The 27,746-nt window shown below is 35.4% G+C and overlaps 1 protein-coding gene and 1 long non-coding RNA gene across 3 annotated transcripts in view; one reads left to right on the top strand and one right to left on the bottom strand.

The window, feature by feature from the left end:
- Nucleotides 1-430: 430 nt before the first annotated feature.
- On the bottom strand, nucleotides 431-9,565 carry LOC138917266 (uncharacterized). Its single transcript, XR_011425020.1, has 5 exons — nucleotides 9,404-9,565; nucleotides 8,668-8,827; nucleotides 4,476-4,513; nucleotides 3,123-3,164; nucleotides 431-2,150 (listed from the first exon to the last, which is right to left on the bottom strand). It is a non-coding gene; the product is annotated as an uncharacterized lncRNA (long non-coding RNA).
- Nucleotides 6,677-27,746, top strand: part of GABRA1 (gamma-aminobutyric acid type A receptor subunit alpha1) — a 57,587-nt gene continuing 36,517 nt past the window's right edge. The window contains exons 1-4 of one of the 2 annotated variants that reach the window (XM_001500551.7): nucleotides 6,677-7,384; nucleotides 9,682-9,770; nucleotides 13,091-13,200; nucleotides 26,572-26,639. In XM_001500551.7, the coding sequence (XP_001500601.6) occupies nucleotides 7,076-7,384; nucleotides 9,682-9,770; nucleotides 13,091-13,200; nucleotides 26,572-26,639 (576 nt within the window). In that variant the 5' untranslated portion in view covers nucleotides 6,677-7,075. Of the gene's footprint in view, nucleotides 7,508-9,681; nucleotides 9,771-13,090; nucleotides 13,201-26,571; nucleotides 26,640-27,746 lie in introns of both variants that reach the window. The other variant, XM_023617281.2, reaches the window with a different exon arrangement.

Here is a 27,746-nt window from a genome sequence, read left to right as displayed (position 1 = left end):
TCCAAATATTTGCGATCATAAATATTCTCATGAGTTTCTCATGACAGTTCTACTCCCAGGCTACATGGAAGGGTTTTACCTTCATTGCCTTACAATCGCAAATTTTTGGAAGCCACAAAATCCATGCCTGGTTTCAAATCTGAGTTCTGATTTATAAGCCATGTGTCTCTGGAAAAGCTCCTTATTCTTTTTGAACCTAGATTTTCTATCTGTGAACAGAACTATTGTAAGAATGCAGTTGAAAGAATTATGTGAAAAAAAAAACCCTGAGTATACTGTCTGGTATGTTATAGGTACTAAATAAGAGCTTATTTAGTAGGAGGAAGGAGTATTTTGGAGTTCCTTCTCTCATTTCCTCGAGCGAATTTAAGAATGGTCTACTTTATGTTAAATTTCTTTTTTTTTTTAAGATTTTATTTTTTTCCTTTTTCTCCCCAAAGCCCCCAGGTACATAGTTGTATATTCTTCGTTGTGGGTCCTTCTAGTTGTAGCATGTGGGACGCTGCCTCAGCGTGGTTTGATAAGCAGTGCCATGTCCGCGCCCGGGATTCGAACCAACGAAACACTGGGCCACCTGCAGCGGAGTGCCCGAACTTAACCGCTCGGCCACAGGGCCAGCCCCTATGTTGAATTTCTAACACTGAATGTGAGTAGTGACAAACAGTAAGCCCACTCACTTGCTTTCAAAATCACATTTTACATGTTTCAAAGGCAATTATGTGCTGTCATCTTTATAAGCAGTTGAAGTGTGGGGCAAGTAAATATATCTTCATTTATCATCTTGATTCTTTATGTTAAGTTGGTATTGGATGATATGGTTTCTCATATTGTATCTTTTTACTCATCCAGAGCAATGCTTTCTGGGACAAATTGTGAGTTCTCGTGGGAGAAAGTCTACATTTCTGAGATTTGCATGGGCTTATCATTGTTTCATCAACAAAATTACTTAAAAATGATTATCACTAATCTTTAAAACTCCCTCCCTACCCTTGCTCAATATATATACAATTAAATTGGAGGTTATGAAATTTTCTCTAAGAAAACTCTTGGTGAATGTTATTATAAGCAAAATTGGAAAGGGGTAAGTTGAGAGAGATTCTTTTGTATAGTTGTAAATTATAGTAAAAAATCTAATAAGTTATATTTTCTACATTTAACACAAGAATATTTGTCACATTTGGATATATTTGTAAATTTCCATAATAAAAAATGCATCCACATTTCACCAACTCGTTTTCATTTCGTTCCACAGAACACAATTATTGTAAACATCAAGGATTGGGAGCTCTTAAACAGATGGGGCATTAGTGTCTTAATTCTTGACCTTTGTTCTAGTAAATCCTTCCATTTCGTATCCTTTCCACAAATCCTATGGCCATTCGGGGCATGATGAACGATTTTTTTAAATGCTGCTTTAATGTTTGTGTCACTTTTTGTGGTTTATGATTTCAAACAAATATGTAAATGCATCTGCCCAATAGGATAATGAGGCCACATTAAAATTCTCAAATATTCTAGGTATATCCTAATCATGCTATAAGATTCTGCATAAAGTAAACGCAATTTCTTGGTGGCAACATATCTATTGTTTTTTATTATTTCTGATAATTAATCTCTCTAAATTGATTCCCCAGCTGAGATCTTTATTTTTCCTTTCTGCATACCAGACACTTACTAAATGATATTGATTGAATATCTATTCATTTTGTTCACCTTAACAAAGAAAAACAGGGGTAAATAAGCATTCTTACGATTTAAAAGAGTTTACACAGAGACAATGTGTACACATACACACATACTTAAAGTTTGCCAAAGAAAACACATATACATCCTGAATGCCTTAATTTTGTTATAAAAATAGAGAATGAACGTTACCTTAATCAAGTCATATAAGACATAGCATTTTAAGATATCTAAGCTAGAGTTGTGATAGCATTTTAATAAACTATGCTCATTTTCTTACCTCCTTCCTGGCTTACACTGCAATATTCATGTTGCCAATAGAATCTAGAGTCCTAAACCCTTATTCAAAGTTTTTAAAATTGTTGATATTTGGAAATAAATAATTTCTTTCAACTGTTAGCTTATTATCACTCCTCTTAACTCTGAATAAGTCTGCATTTTCCTGCTTGGGTTGATGGGTTTGACATCTGTGAAAAGAAAAGATTTTGAAAGAAAATCAGTGAATCTAGGTTACATGTGAGTTGTTGATAAACTGAAAGCTGCCACAGAAGAAAATTGGATAGTGTCCTACTTACATGATTATTAAATAGAGTCTGGGTCGCACATATACATTTTATTCCTGACGGGTATTGGTTGGATCCTTCTTAAATCTTATGAAAAAATAATGTTGTAAAATGTTCCTCTGGGGGAGTCCGTGGCTGACTGTAGTAGCTGTGGTTGAAACATGTGCTGTGGTTGGCTCTATCTTGGAGCATATGCTCTTTAAATCTTCCTGGTTTAGAGTGTATGTAAAATACTCTATGCCTAAGGCAGGTGTAGTGAGAAGCATTCATTTTCTCAGAACACCTTAGAAATAAGCACATGGGCTTAGGATTAAGGTGGCATGGGACCTAACTTGTCACACTATCTTGTTTGATAACCGAGGATTTTATGTTTCAGTTAAATCTTAATGCAAAATATGGATAATAAAAACAGTATTAGGAGTTATATGCATGTGCCATAGAGAATGCACTAAAATGCACAAAAAATAATGAATTTGTTGAGATAAGAGGGAGAGAGGAAATTGGCTTCATTGCATACCTGTTAGTTGTCATGCAAGAGGACTATGTGATTCACATTTATTTTCCCATATTATTCCACAACCAGCTAATAATGTAACATTATCTCATTTTAAAACTTTAGAAGATGAGGTTAGGAAAGTTCAGGGATGTACCAATGGTCACACAGCTATTAGGTGTCTTCAGATATCTAGCCATGTAGGAGCATTCACTGTGCCATGCTAACCTGGGTTCAACTTCTGCAAAGATCACAGCAATAATTATATAATCTTTGTGATCTGTCAAAGTGGTTGGGGCAGACAATCTCTAAGTTCCTTTAGAGTGCCAAACATTTATGACTCAGATATGAGAAAATTTTGGTTTTGATTTTACTGTACTTACCATGTCTGTCACTATGCTGAGATGTCAAACTAGCCTTCCAGTCTGCAAAAAGAATTTGTCTGAGTAACCCACATGACAAAGGTGTCTACATTAAGGTACGAAAACTATTCTATTACTTAAAGCACAATTCTTTTCTTTTTCTCAACTAAGCTATTATCTCAATACCAGTTGTAAAAGAAGAAATAACCTCTGGATGTGCTAGTATAGTTCATTCACAAGATGGTCTGTATTATGCACAAGGAAATTAGAAAAAGTGAACTAGTTTGGTGAGTGTAAACATTCTATATAAATATCCAAGTATATATACATAAATATAGGAGAAATCATGTTTAAATGCAACCTGTGGGTTTACTGTTGCTGATTGATAACCATGTTCCATAGGATGTTAACATTAAAATATGTTTTCAATGTATCTATCTGAGCCATGAAAATACCTTTATAAAGAGCACTTTATTCTAAATTTTAGCTGAAACTTATTTGATATTTTATCATTTTTACTTGGCTCTTCTCCTCCCTCACCCAAAATTATTTTGTGAATGATAAAAAGCCACACTGAATTAATGAGAACACTCTTGCTATTTTTTTTTCTCATTTGGTTCACATTTAGTTGGAGGAAGTAAAAACATTTTTGTTGAAAAGAATCAGTACCACTTCTTCAATTAGGTCAGGGCTTCCTGCCATTTAAAATTGACAGAAAAAGCAAAATGTACCAGACTGCGACACTGGAAATAGAGCTATCAGGCCTCCCCAGGATCCCTGGTCCTGGGTTTGACCTCAAATCCCTTCTGCCCAGAACTCGAGACTATTTGGAAGGCCTTTGCAGCTGGCCTCCTGAGACAGAAGGAAGTAGCAGAAAACTTGGAAATACTACAGTAAACCTGACATTATGCTGCAGTTGGATGCACTAGATCATTGAAAGAAAGAACGTCATCTTGAATAAATATTTTTTTTAAATATTCAAAGGTAGGTTTTATGTAACTGATATGAAGACAGCCAAACATAGACATAAGAGGAATAAAACAGATTTTAACGTAAGCTCACAACCACATCATAAGGAAATAAAGTAATGTAGAAAGAAGTGTGGTTAAGAGAATAAGCTTTGAAGTCAGAAATCTGGGTTTGCATTCTAGCATGAGCACTCATTAACTGTGTGACCTTGAGCAATCTCTCACTCTCTCTGATCCATAATTTATTGAGCGATTTGTAAAACAGAGATATTAAGACTATCTCTCATGGACTTGTGCTGAGAATTAAATTGAATGATTTATGCAAATTGGTTAGCACATTACTTGGCACTGAGTAAACACTTTAAGAATATTAAACATCATGGTTATTATTGTTTCAAGAACTTACTTCAATCAGATGTCCACACTTTGAAAGGATTTATTCTCCTGGGTAACAGAAAAAACAAGAATGTCAACAATTATGTAAAAGAGTAAATGTAACAAGACATTATAAAGTAAATTATATCTTTGCTACTAATTTCTTTTTTTGTTTTTTGCCATTAGCTTATTACATTTTATTCCCTGTTTTTATGTGCATATGTTAATAATACCTTAGATGGAAAATAATAAACACGTTCATAGTTTAGAGTTGCAATTGCTGTTTTTGGAGCAAATTATTAATACTTTAAACAACTACAATTTATTTATTAAATTTATTTATTAAAAACACACATGTCCCAAAACAAATTATATACACATTATCTAGTAAAAACTACTTTTGAGTATCTTAAATAGAGAATCATAGTATGGACATTTCCATTTCCATATGCATGGTATAATTTTAAGATAAACTCAATAATTATTTATAAATATTTATTTGTTTTAAAATATATGGAAATGCTGAGCAATTGTACCCTGTTGGATAGTCACATAACACTTTTAGTTTGAGGCAAGATGTGATTGGCATTGTTCTCAGAGATTACTACTCAAATGATAAAGATTCAGTGACTGTGCTTGAAAAAAACATAATCAGTAGAGTGATTTGGTTGTATGTCATCAGATGGATAGGAAGTTATTCTAAATTTGTAGAGGAGAGTAAAAGGAACTGTGACAATTTAACCAGGAGAGAAAAAAAAGACTAAAAGCTCACATTTTTAGGACAATCAGTCCTTGTTGAATCAAAACAAAACCATGGAATTGCATTATATATTGTCAGGTGAGAAAATAATGTTTTCTAATTGTTAACCCAGGGTTTCAAAACCTTACTAAAGTGAGTTTTAGTCTCAGAACTGCTCAATAAGTGAGTTAATGAATAAGCAAATAAATAAATAAAAATTAGGAAATGTCACATAGGGAAGCTATGATGTTTCTTCAAAGGATCTCTTTTAGGATACATTGACATTTGTTGTTTCTGAACAGAGTAGGCAACTCCTGCCCAGAAACAAGCATATCATATAATCTTCAAATCTCCCTTCCTTGAAGATTTATTTCTAAAATCATTTCCCAATAACACTTCTCTTTCAAAACTCAGAAAATAAACTAGCCCAACTCTGAATATAGCCTTCAATTTTATATTCCTTGTCATTTCAATACCTGTCTTAAGTTTTAATCATGTAAGCTGATCGCATTGCAGCACAAGGTCAAAGAACACTTGTAGAATCAGAAACCTCTGAGGGGACTGGTCATTTAGAATTTTTCTTCACTTGGCCAAGCTCCGCCCCGATCCCAAACGTCTCCTCTGCTAGAAGTCCTCTTGGGGAAAACGGCTAGGGAGCTCACCAAAGTTCGGACCTGACTCACCAGAAGCGTTACATGGAGGCGCCCCGTCTCTTCAGCACCTCCTACCTAGTCCGGGCGAAAGTGCTGAAGGGACAGCTCCAGTGTTTTAGGTCATTTCGGTAAGCGCTCCCAGGAAGACAGCACCCGTCTCCTCCCTGCTACAAACACCCATTCACAAAATCCAGGGAGAGAACTACAGTCGTCTCTGATTCCTTGGAAATGTAGTTAGACTGATGTGGAAACACACCCTCCTTCTCTAAGTGTATAATTATTCGTGGGTGGAGAGCCACCAGGGAGAGGAATAAAAGAGGGCAGAGAAAAAAAGTAGAAGAGGCTTTTGTCCTGACTTCTAAAAATCTTTTTGTTAATCTTCTCTCCTCCCCCTCTTCAATTTTCCTAATCCCGAGAATTATGGAGTTCGAGGCAAGCGAATGATTCCGGAAATGGAGATATGACTCTCAAACCTAGAAATGATCCGGGCGATTTATTCAAAGTTAAATACTCCTCATCCTAGGAACCCAGCACAATCCAAATTTAAGGGAGCCTGCGTTTTCCCCATCATAACATAAACAGACAAACAGTTGCCTTCACAGATTAAAAACCCTGTTCCGGAGCGCGTTTTTGCTGTCCTCTAAGCTACAGACTAAGATGGGATGGAAAGCGCTCACAACCTGTGAAAGTGCGAAAGACTCTCTAAACCCGGTGGCCAATTCCCTACTGGCCAGAACTCTTCCCTACAATCCCTCATCATCCGTGACTCTGCAAGACACAGGGACCAGACATGTGTGTGGGAGTACGTGTGAGGGAGAGGAGAGAAGAGCATCGCTCTCCACATGTGTAACCCTGCATCGCCCTGTTTCGTAGCTTGCATTCATTCATATGCATGCAGTGGTTAAATATTTGATCAAAGGTGAAATAGTTATACTGATCAGTTGTATTTTTAATGGACATCCCTTAAAATAGAGTGCTCATAGATTGAAAGTGTGAAAAGATTCTAAGTGTCGTCCGTATGTCTCTAACCCTTTCTACCCTTCCCTCCCCCATTCCTATTCCCCCCAAAAGGGAAAGCTTGCAGCAGATTGTAGAAGGATTTGAGTCTGCAGCTAGAGAGAAGGGGATTAGGGCCAGCGCGGTGCAAGTTAAATTGTGCTGCATATAAAAAATGGGCGGATTGGTCTCCAGATCCAGAGGCTGGTACCACCTTCCTTTCTAAAATAAAATCTCTCTGGCATGAAGTCACCGCCTATTTCACATCCGGTTTGCCCTGGGACGTATTACTACTGTCTTGGTAAAGAAATCTTTTGTTGTATAGCTGCAGATTGGATATTGGGAAGCAAATTTGGGTGTGAAATCTTCAGCAAAGGAGCACGCAGAGTCCATGATGGCTCAGACCGAGTGAGTGAGAGGCAGAGCGAGGACGCCCCTCCGCTCCCGGCGCGCCCGGACTCGCGGACTCGCGCTGGCTCCAGGATCTCCACGATTTTCTCTCGCAGACTTTTCCCGGGTCTTGAGCGATCCTGTGCCCAGAGGGGGCCCGAGGTAAGTGCGGCTTGGGACTGCAACACATAGAGCTTTGAACGTGGCTTTTCCTAGCTGGAGAGACAGGAATGCTATAGACAAAACAGAAAGAGGGAACAGGACAAGAGCGTGATCCCATAGCAGGTAGATACAACGAATGTTTTTCTTTCTGGGCGAAAACCGCAGCGATAGGAGCGTTATTTTCTTCTCTGTCTCTCTCTTTTTCTTTCCCCCTTTCTTAGGCAGATTTGAATTTGTTCCGCGGGGTGGGTGGTGACATGTTGTTTTGGTCTTTTCTTGCAAGAGGGAGCTGGGATGAGGTGGGGAGGGGCGTTGGGGGCCATCGTCTAAAGTTACGACGCTGGGACAGAAAACCTGTCTCGATGTTCTATCCTGGGGAAGGCACTCTCTCGTTCTGGCTGTAAAAATGCCTTTCTCCTTTCCAGTGGACGCTGCTGATATGCCCTCTGGTGTAGGGGTCTCTCCCATTCTGCACACGAAAAACTCAACTTATCATTTGATATGGGTGGCATGGGGTATGGGTATCGGAGTACGTGTGTTTGATGGGGGGGGGGGTTGAAGGTGGAAAGGGGTGAGGAGGGAGCTTAGCATTTCTTTTAAACTGTTCTGTTTGCATTTGCAAGAAACTTTCTTAACAACTCGAGTGCCATGATACGTTTGTTTTTCTCTTTTTAAAATGTCAGAGGAGGACAAAAAGCTCTGGTACCTTGCCTTGGCGTTTTGTTTTCTTTCATTTACCCCTTCAGGCATTACCTTTTTTTATAAAGACCAAAAAATATTCAGAGTCAAAGAAGTTGTTTTTCCTTCATAACAGATGTTGAAGATTAATAAAAGGGTGAATTATAATTGTGGATTTAGGTGCAATATTTTAACATAATGATATTTATCCAACATTTCTTGTCATATTCAACTCATCTGTGTCAAAACCAGCCACTAAATCAAATAAAAATTATGAAGCTCATTGCTCTTATCTCTAGATTTAGACCATTTCACTCTAAACACATCAATTATGTTTCATTGCTTACGTGCCTGTTTGTAATGGTTTTTACTGATATAAATGATACCCGAGAGTGTGGAAGGCATTTGTGTAGATGTACGTAAAAGCAGACCACATTAAAATATAGAGTGCTTAATGAAAAATAAGCTTTAAAAGACTTGCAATCCATTAATCATTGACTCTGCTAAAGAGTATAGATCCAGGGAAGTGCTAACAGATACCTTGAACATTTCTCAAATTATGGTTGGAATTAATTCTAGCATATTAAAATAAAGTGTTACCATACCTGCTTCTTAACCAGGTAGTGCACTGATTTTTAAAAATTGACTCCACAAATTGATTACAATTTTTAAAAATTCTCTAAGCTCTCCGTACTCCTCCATTCCTCCAGCATCCCACTACCAAGTCTAAATTCAACAATCAGATGGTGATTGATTGCACTTTACCTAAGAGAGAAAAAAAGATTCCCTTATTCATGCAAAGCAAAGCACTCCAGCTTCCATCTGTTTGAGATGAAACATTTTCCAGCAGCAACCTGGCAGAATTGGAGAGGGCTTAAAAGATGCGTGTGCGCATGTTTGTATACATTTATGTGAGTGTGGTTTGTGTGTGAGAGGGAGATCAGCACATGGCTTGACTATAAATTGTGTCCTTTAGCCTCACAGAAGCATTAGTGAGCATATATAAGAAGGCAATCACAGGCAGAGACTAAAAGCATGACTTCGGCATTCAACAGTGTGTTTCCTATGGGTTTTTAAAAAAAGATAAATATGGTTGCTTCTGAAATCAAGGAACATCCAGAATTCAAAGATGAATTCAGTCATCAAAGCATATTAACCTATCCCATCCCAACCCCCAAACACGCTTTCCCTGTTATAGACACCAGCTTAAAAATTTCAGTGCACAGTTTAGTTGTGGCAACTCAAATCAGAAAGGTCAAAATTTTCGGATGATAAGCAACAAGAAGAGAGTAATTCAAACTATATTGGAAATATAAAACCTAGAGAAAAAAAACAACTCACAGTTTTTATGTTGAGCAATATTGTCACCTGAAAGCATTTCAACTTGTATTCTTTTGCAGGAGACATTAAGACACTGATATATTTCTGAATGGAGAAATGGAAGGGAAAAGTGGAGAATGGATGGTCCAGGTTTCCATTGCTTCCAATGAGGTGTCATATCCCAGTGAGGTCATTTCCTGACTTCAAAGCATTCATCTGAACTGCCTCAGTCAGCCCTAGTGGTTATAACCTGATGTTTCTTGCAAGAGACATTGATCTCTACTTGTTCTACTTTTCAGCTGCACAAGCCCGCGATGAAGAAAAGTCCGGATCTCTCTGACTATCTTTGGGCCTGGACCCTCCTTCTGGGCACATTGACTGGAAGAAGGTGGGGACACTTTATTTTAAATCTGCATGAGAATTTCTGCAACTTTTTCATTTATTTTTTCAGGGGGAAGAAAATTGTCCTTAGATGAATTCATGACTAAGGGAATTCAAAAAACTTAACTGCAATAAAATTTCAGCTAAGAATAAAGAAGAGCAGTGTGAAAAAATAATCATCTTATTTGCATGTTGGTTAGAATACGTTTAGCACACTTTTGTTAAGGAATGTATTAACATTAAAGTCTTAAATTGAACTTTTCAACTGTTCAGTTGTAACTGAACAAAACATGCGGTTTCCTAATTCATAGAAAAAGTTAACCCAGTTAATGTCTACATACCATGAGAGTTAGTTTTCCAACAAGAAAATTTCTAGCCAATTGGAAAGATCATAGAACAACTTATGACTATAAGGAGATAGAAAGTTTGAAACAATATTTGTAATTTGAAAGTCATAAGGCTCTGTAAATGTATGTGCATATTATGTTTTGAAACCATTATTTATATAACCAATAGAGATAGACTATACCAGAAAAAATTTTAAGAACATTAGATAAAATCAAACTTGTCTATTTAAGTGTAACTACTTTGGAGACAAGTCATGGGCAAAATTTAATAATATGCTTAACCATATTCAAAATACTTGCTAATGATTCAATCAAGCGTATAAACATTTTATAGTAGCAACCATATAAATGACTAAATATTTCAGATTCTCTGTAATCTGCTTTTATATTTCTTGTTTAGTCTACTCCTATGGCACGTAAGAAAGTCTCAGACATATTATAAAAACCTGAGATTATTCAAAATGGAACAGAAAGTGAGCCCTTATGAGTTAAGGCAGAGAAGTGGAATTGTCTGGAAAGACATGAATTTAGAGGATGTTTTAAATTGAGAAGTTGTCTGTTTTTGTTTTTGCCTCTCCTGTATGGTAAATAATGAGTGCCAGATGAATGGGAAATGCATTATTGCCAGATACTCTTAATCTGAGGAGTTAAATGTTCTTCACTGCTTTTGAGAAATTATCTGAAGTGTTACTATTGTAATGACCTGTAGATGGAGTCAGTGCACAGTGTTTTATTATATAGTGGTTCATATGGAATCAAAATCAGGTACTGCAACTGACATTTGTCTTCAAATTATATGTTCAATTTAGGAAACATTACATTGGCATAAGTGTTTAATAGCAAATAAATAATCTTGATCTTTATCCTAGGGTTGTTCTCTGACAATTACAATTGGACACAGTAAATTAGAGGTGAAGACTAAGAATAACCTGATTAGAAAATCACGTAAAAGAAAGATTATCATTCCAATTGGGATGGTGGAACTAGTTTTCTGGGAGGGAGGGAAAAGCGTCTTTCAGGTGTTTGTATTCCAATGCAAATATTTGGTGAAAACAGCATTTATAAGACAAAATCAGGGGAAAGAAGCATTTTCTGAATTTGATATAAACTGTAAAAACAAAGGGAATGCAAGTAAAGATAATAGACAACTCCATGTTCTAGGAATCGTATTAACAGTCTAATTGTGCTCTGTCATGTCCCCATCTCATCTTTTCCTCCCTTCTTATTTTACTGCTTTCTTCTTTAGACTACTTGATCAGGCCCTCCTCACAACTTAAGGTGTGCTAGCATTTCTTTTCCACCTATGTCAAGATGACCTTCCAATATCCTTGAAAGATGCATGCATGGCAGTTGTTTTTGTGACAATGAGTTTTAATAAACAATTGCATTTGGAAAACTATTTTTGCTTTCTGCACTCATATGCTAATGAGACATCCTGAAAGACACAGAGCTCGTTGAAAATTTAATTTCAAAAACTAGTAAGATGTTTAATTTTGCCAAAGGACAGTAAACTCTCAATCTGCAGGGTATTAATGTTGAATTTAGGAGAATGAAAAATTATTTCATCAAGATGTGTTTCGTATGTTTAATATCTTCATTAGCTTTTAGTTATAATAGCTTTGTTAAATTAAAATTTTCTCATAAAAATGGTTGTTGCATTTTGCCGATATAAAATTAATTACCTAAAAAATAGTGTTTGTTTTTGAAATGATGCTTTGATTATCTTTCTTGCTCCTGTCAAATGAATGAATCCTGGTTTCAAATGTTACTGTTTTGCTTAGATTGATCAGTAATATAAACACATACGAGTGAAGCCAAAAGCACACTAAATAGAAACTATGAAAGTGATATTTTTGTGGCAGTTTCTTAGTTTACACTCTATATTCGTTTTTGTTTACTCAAGGTCAGAGCTATCATTGAAATATATCAGTGAGTGTAATCCATCTTAAGATGGGAAACTCTTCTCTCAAAGGATTTTGAAGGTGTCATCCTAATCATTACATAAAATATGGTGCAAGGAGCATAGATAATAATGTGATTGATGTAAGAAATACACAATATTTGAACTGCAGTAACTAGCGTGAAACTCAAAGACTGGTAATGGTAAGGGATAAAAACTATACCTTCAAGTAGGAAGATCTAAATAGAAACAATTTCTCCAATATAGAAGAATGGAAATAAAGTTTTAGGCAAAAAGTTGAAGAAAACTGGGTTCTAGTTCAAGCTGTGGTCATGAATAGCCGTGTTTTCTTAAAGAAAACACTAATCTTGCATTATAGTTTAGTAAACCATATATTAAGAATATTGGACCATATCTTTTTCAAGGTATCTTTTACTTCTAAGACCAGAAATAACATTCAATTAATTAGAGGTTGGACTAGATAAGATAAAAATTTGTTCATAAACTTTAAGGGGAATGGAAATTGCACACTGATGTAAAATATAATTGTCCTAAGAAACAAGTTTTATCTATTTTTCTCATCTAAATGTCTTGACAGCATCAAAACAAAACAGTTATATATGAAGTGGATGAAGGAAAGGATGTTGGTAGGCAAAATCTTAGGCTTACGCTACATGTTAAATGAAAACAAAACTATTAATTATTTTGGTATCTCATAAATGCATATATCTACTCAGGAAGAAGTTTCTCAGATTTGTTTTCCCTAGCATGCGTTAGCAGTCTTGCTCGCCCCAAGAAAATAGGCACTACAGCATTGTACACATTCTGAGAATTATAAAAGAAAAGAGACAGAACTCGTTTCCTGGAATTTTCCTTCCATAGTTAGAAATATTAGAATAAAGAGCTTACCATCTATGAGAAAATGGAAGAATTAGAGTATAACTTTTTTGCTTTACCAGAAGGGCTTTTCAAATTAAGATCCAATAGAAAGGAATGTAGGAAAATGTGGGGAAGACTTTATTTGGAAAAAGGTTTGAGTAGAAATGTATAATTTAGATATCACCTCTATGCTTTTTTCAGCTGTGGACAACCATCACAAGATGAACTTAAAGACAATACCACTGTCTTCACCAGGATTTTGGACCGACTCCTAGATGGTTATGACAATCGCTTGAGACCGGGATTGGGAGGTGGGTCCATTATTTTTTGTTTTTAATTTTAGAGAACAATATTAGATCTTTTCTATTAATGCCATGCTTTCCTTCTAAATGGTAAAGTAATAGGAGCGGCAGTATGTAGTTTGACAACTAATCCTATTTTTAATAGATTGCTCAATGTTAATTCAATTTACCATGGTAGTTCCATGCACATTCCCCTACGTAGTAAAAGGCAGATACAAATTTCTCATAATGATACGAAAGAAATGCTGCATTTACTTGACAATCATAATGTTTTCCTTGTAGTGATTTCCTTATACAGGGAAAACATAGGGGCAATATTCTCCCTTCCAGCCCAAAGACTGCATCTCCTTCATTCGGCATTGCTATGTCTGCGTTGAATTCAAGTAGAATATCTCTCATCTATTGCTCCAAACATTTGTTTTGGAATATTGATCACTATTGTTTTGGAATATTGATCACATATTGATCGCTATTTTGTGTTATATTACCATCACCTCTAGGATAAAAGGTGAATGAGACAGATGGTAATTTGTTTTAACCATGCATTTGAACTTAAACCTTAATGCTCTATAGTAAATTGTATTTTTCTTTGTATACCAATTAATTGGTTATACTATTAAATTTCCACTTTGGAAGAAAATAGCACTTACAAATACAATATTTATAACTATAAGAGTAAATAGTGCTAGACATTACACACTTATTTGAATAATGCTTGAATACAACAATCAACCTGTCTTATATAGTTAAACAAAGTCTAATGAAGCCAAAAGAAAATATTGATCTCAGAGTAAAAGAAGTGAAGCGAGGAAATACATTATATTTCAAAGTCACATAAGAAATCAGGGTTAGAATCTATGATTTCCAACTATGACTTATGCTGTACCTTCTCGAAAGCATGTGTAGAAAGTATTCAATAGCAATACTGAAATTACAATTAAATGGCAATATTAAGAAAATCATCTCTTCTTCATTTAGACAGTGAAGATTTGCAAACAATAAGAAGCTTAAGAATTCAAATTTCGATTTTAAAACTAAATGATAGCATGGATTTAGTCTTTTTTTTTTTTTTAATACTTCGGATAGTGTAATCACATGGATGTGGATCATGGGTCTGTTTTGAAGTTGCCAAATATCATCAGTGTTTCAGAGGTTTAAGGGGAACTGCTTTATCAAGGACACAACTGGAATACACGTCAAAGGTCTGACTAGGTGTCCTTTCTTACCGATCTCAAGCATTCATTCTAGGACATGTGATTCAAGTTTCTTCAAGTTTGTACTCTACCTACTTTTCCTTTACTAAGTTCTTAGGAAGAAAACCTTAAGGAACAAAGGTATTGGTCACAAAACGGAGTGCATAATTGTGTATGTGGTGTATTAATAGAATGTCTGTGCATATCTAAGCAGCTGGATTGGCTTCAGGAAAGTCCTTCTTCATTCAGAAAATTTGAAATAAATTACAAAGACTGCAGGTAGGGGAGGAATGTACAAAAAGAAGAAACAGTCAAGATAGTGATGTAACTTTTGAAAAGCAAGACTTTCTAAAGGACTGATGGGCAAGTGTCTGATTTCCTTACTTATTCTCTTTCCCACTTCATGATATCAATCCTTACAAAATCAGTAGAATTTTATAACACATCTAGAAAACCTTGTCTTCATTCTAGTTTAGGAAATCCCAATTAATACTTTAATATGTGAATATGAGTATCCTCTGTAAGTTCTGTGCATAGTTTTCAGTTTTGTTATAGAATTTTACATATACACACACGTACACACACACACACCCCTTGTTTAATGATCAGCTGTGTGGTTGTATTGTTGTTTGGAGTACAGGTAACAAGTCCATGACTGCTCATTTACATGTAATTACATGTAATAACTCTTTAATAAATGTGTATGTTGGCTTTTTAATCAAATACAGTGTAAGCACAAAGTATTTTACCTACTCCTCATATCTGCACCCATGTTTTGGAGAACCACAGACCTTAAGGAGGTGTAATGTAGACTAAGAATAGGTTGAAAAGTTAATTTTCAAAACGCAAGATAACGGTAGTTTTGTTAACAAAAACAACTACATTAATTCATATGGGAATATTACTGTTTTCGTAGAATCTACTTTTATTATCTATTTAATCTCCCAAAAAATAACAAAAATAGACATGTATTTAAAGAACAGAAATAGTAGTTGGCCAAATATAGACAAGGTACAATCTTTTTAATTGAAATGGATATAAAGTGCTATAGTAATAGAGAATTCAAGGACTTTGGAAAATTAAAAAGAATGAATGTGCTTTAACCTTTGCTAAAGTTGATTTTTTTGATTTTTATGATTCTTGGAAACAGTGATTTTCAGGATATGATAGACATTAAAATGAATTAAAAAGTAGCTCAAATATCTTCCTTCATTTCTATTTTATGTATCATCCTGGAACATATTGCAATTAAATTTGATGGATTTGAGATTTATGAAAAAGCTTTAATACTGACTAACTTAACTGTTATTATTGTTTTTAGAGTGCACTTTTTAGCCTTAAGGGATTAATGCCATGTGCTTCTTACATACATCTCCACAGTCATTAACATTTTAAAATACATTTTAAGAATGTCTCGCTGTCTTTAGAAAACAATACCTTAAGATATTAAACATAGTTTTTAGATATTTTTAAAAACATAATCTGCTACAGAATAAGAAAAAAATGCTAACATCATGATTTCTAGATACTATAAATTGAAATTATCCAATATATATTTTTCTGCAGAATTATTTAATTTTATTTCTTTACCATAGATTTCTGGCAAGTTAAGTATGACATGCATTCCAGTAGATCTCCATTGCAAAAAGGGACCTTTTTTTTTTTAACATGATCCATTTGATTTCAGATGAAAAGACTATGTAGAAGAAATACTCAAAAGATGATTATCACTAGCTTATAAGGGGTAAAAATTTCCTCTTAAGTAGGTTCATGATCACAGCTGGGATAATCTTCTTTTGCAAGAGAAAGGGGCCCACTCTCTTCTTATTACAACAAAAGTCTGGTTTTATAAAAATCACAACACTGTGCAGAAGGCAGGGATATTTCGTTCTGAATATCCTCAGAAAATACAGAAATGCTATCAGCTAAGACTTCAGACTAATGTAAGAAACTCTTGTTTGTGCAAATTCATCTTTAGCTGTTTGCAGAAACACACAGCTCATCAGAAGGTGGAGCATAACTCTTTGGAGATGCACACCCTAGGTCCAATAACTGAGAAACACAATATATAACTTGGTTCATCCTGCTGATGGAAATCAGTCTGTGGACATTGTAACACTATTTAGAAAGGCTACCTTTTCAGGGCCAAGAGCACTCCTGAGAAACTGAAAAGAAACGGATAACAGAAAGAGAGACATCCTGGAAAAAAGAAACTTTTTTCTTTTTTTTAGATAGAAGAGCTAAAAAGAATAAGAATGTGTGGAATTCTAATAATATACTCTGTTCAGGACCATAATGAGAAAAATAAATTGGCCATGTTCATATTTTAAGTGCAAAGTTAAGGACAAAAACTTTGAATAGACTTCAATTGAAATACTCAGTAGCCAAAAAATACAAAGCCAATTGTCAGTAATTGTTGAAATCATTTTCATTTAAAATCTCTTTCTTTGAGGACACGGCGCAAAGGGCTGCTGCTTCATTGCAACCAGAGCCTGATGAACGTTTGTGAGAGGTTCTTGCCTAAAGCCTGGTCCAGATGGAAGAATAAAATGTTTGGGGACAGTAGGGGGAGGGAGGCAGGTAAAAGCCAGAAAAAATGGGAAGATAAGAAAGAAAGAAAAGGTTAGAGAAAAAAGGAGAGAAAAAGAGGGTACTGAAATTAAGGAAAGAAAATAGAAGGGAGAGGGATGGAGATTGTGAAGGAGGTCAGCTCAGAGGAGACGGTAAAGGAGAGGCATCTGTGTTTGAAGATGGGTGGGCTCAGGTGTCCTTGATTAATCAAGATTCCTTGTTTTATTTTAAATCAGGACCAAACCAAATACTATGTGAGAAAATTCGTTTTCCCAAGGTTTCTCCTTGTTGAGTGTGATTATAATAAACTAAAGAAGGCTGGATTTTCTCCAACTTCCTAAAAAATTCAATGATGTTGCCCTGAACTGAACCCACCTGGGTAAAATTTCAGCTACCATCATCGCAGCTCCCCATGCACTCTGGGTGGGGGGGGGCAAAACCGCCCCATAAGCATAGATCCAAAACTTAATTCTGAAGGAATCTTACAGGTTTTTAAGGACAAGTAAGGCCCCTCCAATGACAGCTTTCCCTTCCCTTTGGACCCATTATATATACAACCTACCCTTTATTGATGATGTGACAAAATCCCAGGTGAGCCAGGCAGATGCTGTATAGTTTATTGTCTGGAACATACCACCAGGCTGAGGGTTTGCCCTTCCTCCTATGCACGGGCTCATTGTCACGCATCTAGCTGACAAAAGACATGTTCTTCTATAAACGATTTCATTTCACTTCTTGGAAAATAGATTAGGGCAAAATCATTTCTGCATGGAACTCAAACAGGATAGTGCCAAAAGAAGGAGATCTTGGTTTAGCCACATTTTAAAGGAATTACAGAACTTTTCTCCCTCTCCTTCCCTGCTAATGGTAGTTCCTGGAAATACTGTATAATTTCTAAATTCTGCCTTAAATTTAATGTCAATAAATAATGTATGGGATGCTGGATGTCTCTCAAAGATTTTATCATCAAACCATATAGAGAAAGAAAGGACAGGAAAGAGAGACAAATGCGTACTCATCATGTAACAAAATCCAGATGGATGGGAGGAGAAGTAGATAAATAAATAAGTAGGTAGAGAATTGGTTTTTTTTTTTTCCTACTATACCCTTAACAGATATTTAGTTAAGATCTTCTTTTTCCTGTAAGTGTTATAGAATTGAGGGAGGAACAGTGTTTTAGATTTTACTTAATTGAAGGTGTCAGTTAGATGAATATCTGTAACCAGAGTGTAACCGGGGTTTTCTCTCAAGGTATTTCAGCAGTGACTTTTTATTTAATGAACAATCTATGCCTCAAAGCAGACTTTCTCCTTATCTTCTTACTTTTCTTAATTTTGGATGTTTTTATGCCTGAATAAGACTTTTTAGACTTTCTTCAACCCAATTATTGCAAGAGACCTCAGCTTTAAGGTAGAAGCACCTTCATATAAGCAAGGTGAAGCACGCAGCAGGCAAAGCGACGTTGGCTCCTTGGGGAATTAACCTGGGATCTTGGGTTATGTTTCTCTACGTCAAAAGAAATAAAGGTGGAAAACTGAGTGCTCTGAAAAAAAAAGCAGATGAACTTTTTTGACGTTTTGCTCAACTTTGTAAATTTAGATGACTAGAGGTTAGGGAAAGCGGCATAGTTTAATGTTTTTTACAATTCAACTTCATTCTATCTCAAGATTATAAGACATCTGATATTCATGTGGTCTTTTATTATTTTTTTGGTACCCTGTTTGACATTGAGATCAGAGGCAACCATTTTATTCATGTTCAACTAAAGTTACAACAGACATTTTGCATTTATATTAAAAACCCAGAATTTCAAAAATTTAGGGGACAAGATATTTCTGTCACAATGTGATAACTTTGGATAAAATAAAAAGATTCTAAATTACTGACAATGCATATCAAAAAAATTTAAAAGGTTAGATTTATCCAATATTTGTTGTTGCTGTATTTACTTGACCAGATAATGGCTTCTAGTATGATCTTTTGAAATTCTACTCTGGAACTCTTTTTAAATTTGTTATAGTTTCATCTGGTGTTTTTAATGTAAGGTGTGGAACAGTTACTCAGACTTTGGCAGAATGATATCTGTTTCCACAGAAATCCTGTGTATAGGCATTCCATAATTCAGTTGAATTTCAGAGAAAAGGCAGTTACCAAAAAACCCAAGAGGAATTGTTAAAATGAGCCGAGAGCACCTTTGAACCATTCCTAGCTGAGAAGTCCAGCCAGCTCCTGAAGCCAGCCTGTCTGATGAGTCCCCTCTAGATACCCAGAGGAATGTTGTAGCATGTTCAGAAACTTTCTGCCCTCGTCTTTTTCTATTGTCTATAAATCATCTACTGATCGGTGCCAAGAATTGCCTAAGATAAAATCCAGCCACTGCAACTATGCTCAAGTCATAAAGGCCAAATTATTAGTAAACGGCTGCACTTCATTTTTTGTGTAGTTACTTTTGACTTTTTATGTAGTTTCCATTTCCCATCTTGATTCTGGAGCAAATGTGGAATATTAAAAATATATATTTTTTCTATTAACGATTGCCTTTTTCAGATAGAATCTGAATTCTTTATTTGAAAAATAATGTTGTAGTGTTTCTGAGACAGGAATCCCATTGTTAATAGTCATGGATTCTGCATTTTGGGAAACTTAAGAGAAAACAAAGCCCTAAGTGGGTGCCATATCCTCTAAGGTTATTATATTGTTATTCTCATATAACTAAAATGCTATAATGGAAACAGGAAGCATGATGCCTCAATGCTCTTGCAGGTTATTCAACTTTCATCAACTTATATAGACCAAAAGAAACCCATTCCTTTAACACAGCAATCATACTGTTTTCAAAAGGTTAGCCCTCTCCCAATAGAAACTGCCATAATACAAGGAGGAAAGGAGGGAAATTCTCAGTGGACATGAGATAAATTTCTGCCTCAATAAAATTTACCTTTTTTCCTGGGAGATGCTTGTATCATTTGAGTTCTTAGAATCAGAAAACACCAGGGGATCAGAGATTGGTTAGACACTTTGAAATATGATTTCTATCCCATATCCAGGTTTAGTAACTGAACACAGCCAAAATTAAGTAGCTGTATCAGCTAGGGAAAATTGCCAACAATTCTAAAGAATTAAAGGAATGGAAATGAAGGATAGGGAGCAAAAATGTTGCTCCAGGCAGATAGGCAAGGAGCTGAAACATTGTCCAATCCAGGAGTACACCTTGATCATTCTGTAGGGAGCCCAGGATATTTTCAATTTCCAAACAGGACCGTTTCAAAGATATACTTTATTACGATGACTAATGCTAGTCCATTTAGTCTCCATACAATGACTGCCTCTGTGAATTAATAGACACAATGTAGCCTCACAGAGGCAATAAACCTTCTTCATAAGTTAGGAGTCCACCGAACAGGGCCCAGTGAATAGTACTCTGAATTCCTCAGCAGACAGCGTTTTCAGTGAAAATACTGCTAATGCCATGTTAAACAAATAGTTGTAATAGACATTCCTAATAAAACACCACCTATAATTCTTCACTGTTGATTCCTTCTTCCAATTTTTAATTACACTCTTACAATACATTATTCAGATAGCATCAGCTATCTTCTTAAACTGCAAGTAACATCATTTCACTTCATTACCCAAAGGTTTCTCATGGCATCAGAATAAAAGTCAACTGCTTAGTGAAATGCACAAAGCTGTTTAGGTGTGGCCCTACATGCTTCTAGAGTGTTACCTTGTACCATGATCATCAGCATCACCAGGCTCCAGATATATTGGACTTTTTATTTCTTAAAGGTAACACATTCATTCTCACCTCGGCTCTTGTTCTTTCCTCTCCTTGAAATTTTTCTCCCTGGATCTGCCCATCCCTTAACTTTTCTCATTTTTCAGGTCTAAGTTCAAAGTTATCTCTTCAAAAGACATCCTTTCAGAGCATTTATAATGATCTGAAGTTAATTAATATAATTGGTGTGTTTGTGTTTGTACATAACTATGTATGTAATTATATCTATCTATCATCTCTCTATTGTCTATCAATCTATATTTCTATCTAAAATATTTTCCCTAAGACCATGACATATGCTACAGAAGAACAGGAACATTTGCACTTTTGTTCACCAATGTGTTACTGTTACTTACAACAGCGCCTGCCTGGCACAAAGAAAGTGCTCAGGAAACATTTGTTGACTAAATTAATGTAACCAACACACACAACTCAAAGTATTTTTCTTGTCACCGTCTTTTTTGACCTTCACTCACTCCAATCAGAGTAGTTGACTGCACGGGTATTATTTCTTCACTGAAAGAGTGAGAAAACAGGCTCAGAGAGATTGAAGCATTGATCTAACATCACAGTTTGTTCTCCAGAAAAATCAGAGTTAAAATTCAAGTGTTTTGACTCTTAATCCAATGTGCTTACCACTTACTATACTACACTGCTTTTCTTATTTCTGCCTCAAGCAGTAATCACCTTTTTGAATTATCACTTCAACACATCTGTTATTTCAATGCTTATCAGCAGGATGTCAACATTGCAAGAAATCTTCAGTAAGAACAGATCTACTGCTGTATAGCACCTGTAGAGTCTGTAATACAGTGTGTGTATTTGTGTGTATACTTGTATGTGTGTGTATATCTATCTATATATTTTTATATATATACAACATGTCTTTGAAGGATGTGCTTGTTTAAAGAATGATTTTAATTCGTTTAATACTTCATTTACATTATTCTACTATTTTAAGATATCCCCAATCACTGTAATAGTAACAATCATCATCATGATAATCTCATTTTACACAACTCTATTCTTTTTTTTTTTTTTTGAGGAAGATTAGCCTTGAGCTAACTACTGCCAGTTCTCCTCTTTTTGCTGAGGAAGGCTGGCCCTCAGCTAACATCCGTGCCCATCTTCCTCTACTTTATATGTGGGATGCCTTCCACAGCATGGCATGCCAAGCAGTGCCATGTCCACACCCGGGATCTGAGCTGGCAAACCCCAGGTGGTGGAAGCGGAACGTGTGAACTTAACCACTGTGTCACTGGACCAACCCCTTACACAATTCTATTCTATGTTTATCCCTTGAAAACTTAAACAGGTGCATATATCTATATTAATTTTAAACAATCTGTTGATTTTTTTTACATTGGATAGGGAACGATTATTGTGAAGAAAATATTTTGTTGAAAGAAATTATTTGCTGATTAATCTACTCTTTGATCATTTCTTCCAACCGAGTTATTTTAATTGATTTCCATTTTCAGATGATTTTCTAGTTACATAAGAGGTTCATTCATATTTAATTTTTGGTAAGTGTATAATCATTCTAGTTGAACTTCATTAGAAGTTCCTGACTCCTGTTGTACACTCTTAAGTGGAATATTTCGAGGCATAAAACTATCTTGACTTTTCCTCACAAGATCTTTAGAAAGGCTGTGAGTACTTTCTAGGTATTTCTAATAAGACTTTAGAGTCTAGCGCTGTCAATACAGTCTGGTATTAGAGCATACGATTTAGATTCTAATGCTCCAACATTCCTTAAATAATAAATAATTTGCATGTTATATATATGTATGTGTTCCTTAGACAATAAATAATTTACATATTTTATATATATGTTCTCCCCCTTGGGGATTTCAAGTTGGAAGGGAGGGGGATAAGATGACTAAATTTTCCCAGAATTGGGAAAAAGAAGTTTCCTCAACAATTCCCCTAGATCTCAGCAAAGTGCATACATATAAGCATATCTTCCATTTAAGCCTGGTCCTGGACCTAAAAAGGTCTTGATTTCAAACCACTATTTCTTTGCCAAAAAAGCAAGTTAACCATGTCACTATTTACAATTTGGCTGGTTTATTCACAACAATCCTCTGAGTATCTAGAACCTTTGCACTCTGGATTATAAATCTTTTGTCTTAAAGAAGAATGACTTCATGTTCCACTCAGGGAATTCCTAGTGAGCAGTAGTGAAAGACACACTTTTGGTCTAAGGAGCCTATTCCTTGTCATGGAAATTGTAGTCAACTGAGTGAGAATGTGGGTTGAAGATAATCAGTAAATAGATATTTTAATAGAAAAAATATGAGAGAATATGTCAAGATATTAACAGTGGATTTATGTGGATGGTGGTATTCCATGGAATGTTTCATTTTTTCATATTTTTCTGAAATTTCCAAACTTATACTATGAAGCTGTATTTTTTATTTTACTTTATATTTTTTTTATAAACAACATGTTTTATGTTGTCCTCATGCTTATCCTAAAGCTTTTGTAATGTCTTCGAGTAGCATTCCCAAATAAATTTGGGAAACCAAGGGTAAACAAAGTTGACCGCATTTATTTAAAACACGATTTCTTAGAGACATTAGCATGCTAATGTTCATGACGAATCTTCCAGAGGCATACATAATAAGCAGAGTGTTCCAGCAATGGAAACTTTTTGTTCCACTGGGCACTCACTAGCAGCTGATGAGAAGTCAAAGTAAACTGTTTGGGTGTGTGGCAAGGGAAATACATTAGAAGGGAAAGTGGAGAAAGTGGTTGTTCTCCTCTTCTGATTATCATATCCCGAGCTCCAGATGGCCCCCCCGGATTATGTTGCCCTGTGCTCCTTCCTCTTTGATGCCATCACTCACCTCTTCCATTTAGTAGTTGAGCGGTCACTGCAATCCCCAACAGGCAACCTTCAGTTTGGGACTTGCAAATTTTGCTAACTTCAGCTTAGAGTTTGTGAATTTGTTTGGAGGAGAAAAAGGATAAACAATGAGCAAACATCGGAAACTCTTTAAGGATATCTGTATGATTAGAGTGCATGGTGAGAAGGTCATTTGAGAGATGCATGAGATGAAGGCTTTTGGTCGGGGTATATGTCTTGGAATATTGCAGGAGTGAATTTTGGGAAATATCTTCTGATATTTCCAAGTGGCTAGTAGAAAATAAGATGAAGCACTGGAAGGTGATAAGCTAGTATAGTAAACACACTTAGGGGCGAGGATAGAGAAAAGATGAAAGAAATAAACTTCTAAAATGTGGTTATAACCGTTTATGTGAACTGCTTTCCATTGATACCTGATCTCTATATGGCACAATGAGAATTATGCTTGGTAATTAATGTCTGTAAACTTAACCATGTTTTATGTTCTATTTGATGGGTACAGTAATTGTTATAAATAGGCTTTTTGGCCTTTGGAATTCATTGCTTATAGCATAGTCATCTCCTAACAATCTAAAAGCAGCAGAAGGAAATAGCGCATATATTTGGCAAGTGGATATCTCTTCTTCAAAGCACTTTATCATGCTAAATAAAACAGATTGGTTGCTCCTAAAACATCTGGTAAGCCAATTTTCGTAAGCGAGTTACCTCGGAGAGTTACCTTAGAGTGCAGAAATTATGCCTCCTCATACTCAAGAACTAGATAATAGTGAAAAAGGAGTGCAGGAGGGCTGTCCCATGCCGCCAGGCACTTGCAAGTGGCACACAGGAATTAGCATATATTTCCCAAACAGGCATGCATTTAATGGTAGATTGCTGCCACAGAATAAAATGTAAGCATGGACATCATTTAATTCTATAGATGCCACTCGAGTTCATAAGGTATTCACCATAAATCGTATCATTTGTAATCCTGAGAGAACTGAAACTCAACCTTGGAAACAAAATTAGGTTGTCAACCAACTGCAAAATCAATAAATAACAAGAGGATCTATTTCAAGACTTATGTAGAAAGACAATGTAGATATTGGTTTTCCTTGATCACGCAATTTAAGGTGCTTTTAATTCCAAGATATTAATCTGTAAATAATAAGACATAAAATTATTTCCAATAAGAGGCATCCCTGGTACACAAGGAATTTAGGAGGAAAATATGCCCAACTCTCTATAATCTATCTTTCTTTTTCTACTTTTTTTCATGACAATAAGTGCATATTTTATTAAATCAAAGGAAATTCAACTGATGGCTCCTTTCCTTCATCTAGAAAAGGAAATGCTGACAAAGAGAGGATAAAAATAAGCTCAATCAATAAGATAAATTCTAGCTTTTGTGAATAGATAGGATATATTTACTTTTTATTGTTATTATTTTTATTTGAAAGCCAGTTCTCACATTCTAATAAAGTATGAGCTTGTGATAGCCTTAAGAAATAACAGATGTTTAAACTAAGGAAAAGAGTCCTTCTGGTAAAAAATTTGTATGGAAAGAGCATGTGCAACAGAGAGAGAGATGTATAGATTGGGAAAATGACTGCTGGAAGGGGTGAGAATGGGGACCAGTATTAAAGACAAGTAGTTAATACAGGCGACATTTACTGCTGACAGCTGCTCCTTTCAAGCTACGCAGTTGCTGGAGAATGTTAAAGCTGAGGTTGGAAGCGAGTTCTAAAAACACAATTCTATTTTTCTTTATCTCAAACTATGTCTTCCATTTTGAAGTTCTTAAAGGGGAAACCCCAGAAATTTTTTATGTCCAGGGGCTCATTTAAGCATTTGGGAGCCAATGAAATTGATTACCAAAAAAAAAAGACAAAAAATATTGGATTGGTTGGTGGAGGGACTATCTCTGCCTCCAAAGTATTTTTTCGTTTGAGGTAGACATTATGTGGAATGTATAACATGACCTCCTTGAAAGAAATTTATACTGAAAATATTAGCTATTTACAAGTGAATGGCTGAGGGATAAAATTCTTGATTTTCAAAAGAACTCATTATTGCACATATTGGATCACCTTTTTGACATCTTATGACAGACATACAAATGTCTTGATAAATGAAATGAATTACTTAAGATACTGGACCATTATTTCTCAAAGCTAAAGTTGAACATTACAAATTCATCTTTTCCATTCACACCCCTCAACAAATTGTTTCCTTTTATGCAAACAACATTTTTTTGGTGAGTGACTATATTTTGTTGAAAATGTCTGTGCTGAGTTGTCAGCAAACTACGACAAAAATGTTTTATTGGTTGATATATATACCTCAGAGGCCAATAAAATAAAATCATGTTGAACTTGAAATGGAATCTATTAAATGAACTTTTTCTGTGCCATAATATGTTCTTCTCATCTTTAAAATTGAAGTTACCTATATAGGTTGTCAGATTCTTCCCAGGGATTAATTTGGATAATTCAGTTATGATTTAGTGCCAGAAAGCAATCATTTGCAAAATATACCCGTGGGTCCTTAAGGAGTTAATAAAGCTTGCTACAGTATACTGTATACTTCCCAAGAGTAGTCTAAACACCTGGAGGATCTGGTGAGCTGTAGGAATATTTAAGCTTAATCCGTACCCACCTGCTAACATATTTTTATTACAATGTGAAATGGTTCGGTATCATTTAGGAAATTGTGTCCATTCTTGAAGAATTTATTAAGCAGCAGCTGACTTCTCCATAAAGCCTCTGCCTCCCAAAGTGGAATATTTAAGCTCCGTTCTCCACTGAAAAATATTAAGTGTGAAATTTCATGTGTAAGCAGTAAATTATCGGGACTACACAGTGGACCAATTTTAGAAATAGCTAATCAGAGCCAATAAATTTCCCATTTGGATGTGAGGATGTGGTGGTGAGATCTAATAAGGACTGTTGATAGACATTCACTGTCCCAATTTCCTGCTTCATCAGAGCGTGTAACTGAAGTGAAGACTGACATCTTCGTCACCAGTTTCGGACCCGTTTCAGACCATGATATGGTAAGTGACACTGCATTTTTGGTTTTCTTGAGGTATTTTCTAAATTTAACTTTAAAAGAAAAATGTGGACTAAGTATTTAGCGAGCAACTTGGAATAGCTTGGCTATATATTTGTGTCTCTCCGTGTGAGTAATAGGTAATACATGATATATATAATATTTATATAATAGAAAATATCCGTTTACTTCCCAGGCCGGGTCTATTTAAGGCTATCAACCACTGAAGTCTTCTTTTTTTCCATCGTGGAAATGATTGCTTTGCCTTAGTTTATGTTCTGTAAGCCAAATAGTGAGAGTCGACTTACATTTCAGTTAGGAGGACATGTTGATTCAAGGATGCTAGGTTTCTGAGTAGCTAGCACTGTTATGGAACAGCCATAAACATTGTGATTTATGAATTATTTTTGGCTGACAAGGAGAAATGATTTTAAAAAGCAGCATGAATACTTGACCAGAATTAGACAAGGAAATAATCAAGGCATTTGTTAAATTACTACCAAGAGTGGGAATAAAATGAACACATACCTTTTCTTTGTTTTCCGACCCAAATAAATTAACGTGAATTTCTCTTCTATCTGATGAGAACTGATAAATCAGTAGAGCTCTGTAGATATTATATAATATTTGTGAACTCATAACAGCCAAGCTCCTATATAAGCAAAAAAATCATAAAGAGGCCATGAAGACACATCATTATGAATATTTCAAAGGTATAATAATGGAGTGTTATTTTTGAAATGCCCTTTTTTGACGCCAGACTAACATAAAAACCCTCTGATTTCATAGTAGCTCAGATTAATTCAGAATAAAAGTTACAAAAAATATCGACTTCGACCACATTTCTCAAAGTGTAGAAATTCACACTGTATGTACCTTGGCAGGGTAGAAGCTCTGACAAGTCCTGAAGTAAGAAAACCTGTTTAACTACATTTAATCTAGTGTTTTTCAATCATATTTGTCATGCGATAGTTGTTGACATTCTGTAGCACTAGTATGCTGTGGGTCAAACATTGGGAAATGCTGGCTCAGGATAATGAGATATTTTACATCTTAAGACAGGTAATGAAATGTACCAACCATGCAAATTAGAGTCAGTGGAGCATATGAG

The sequence above is a fragment of the Equus caballus genome, chromosome 14 (assembly GCF_041296265.1).
Source record: "Equus caballus isolate H_3958 breed thoroughbred chromosome 14, TB-T2T, whole genome shotgun sequence".
In the NCBI taxonomy this organism is placed as follows: Eukaryota; Metazoa; Chordata; class Mammalia; order Perissodactyla; family Equidae; genus Equus; species Equus caballus.
The sequence above is the reverse complement of the archived record's forward strand: the minus strand, read 5'-3'. Positions and strand labels throughout refer to the sequence as shown.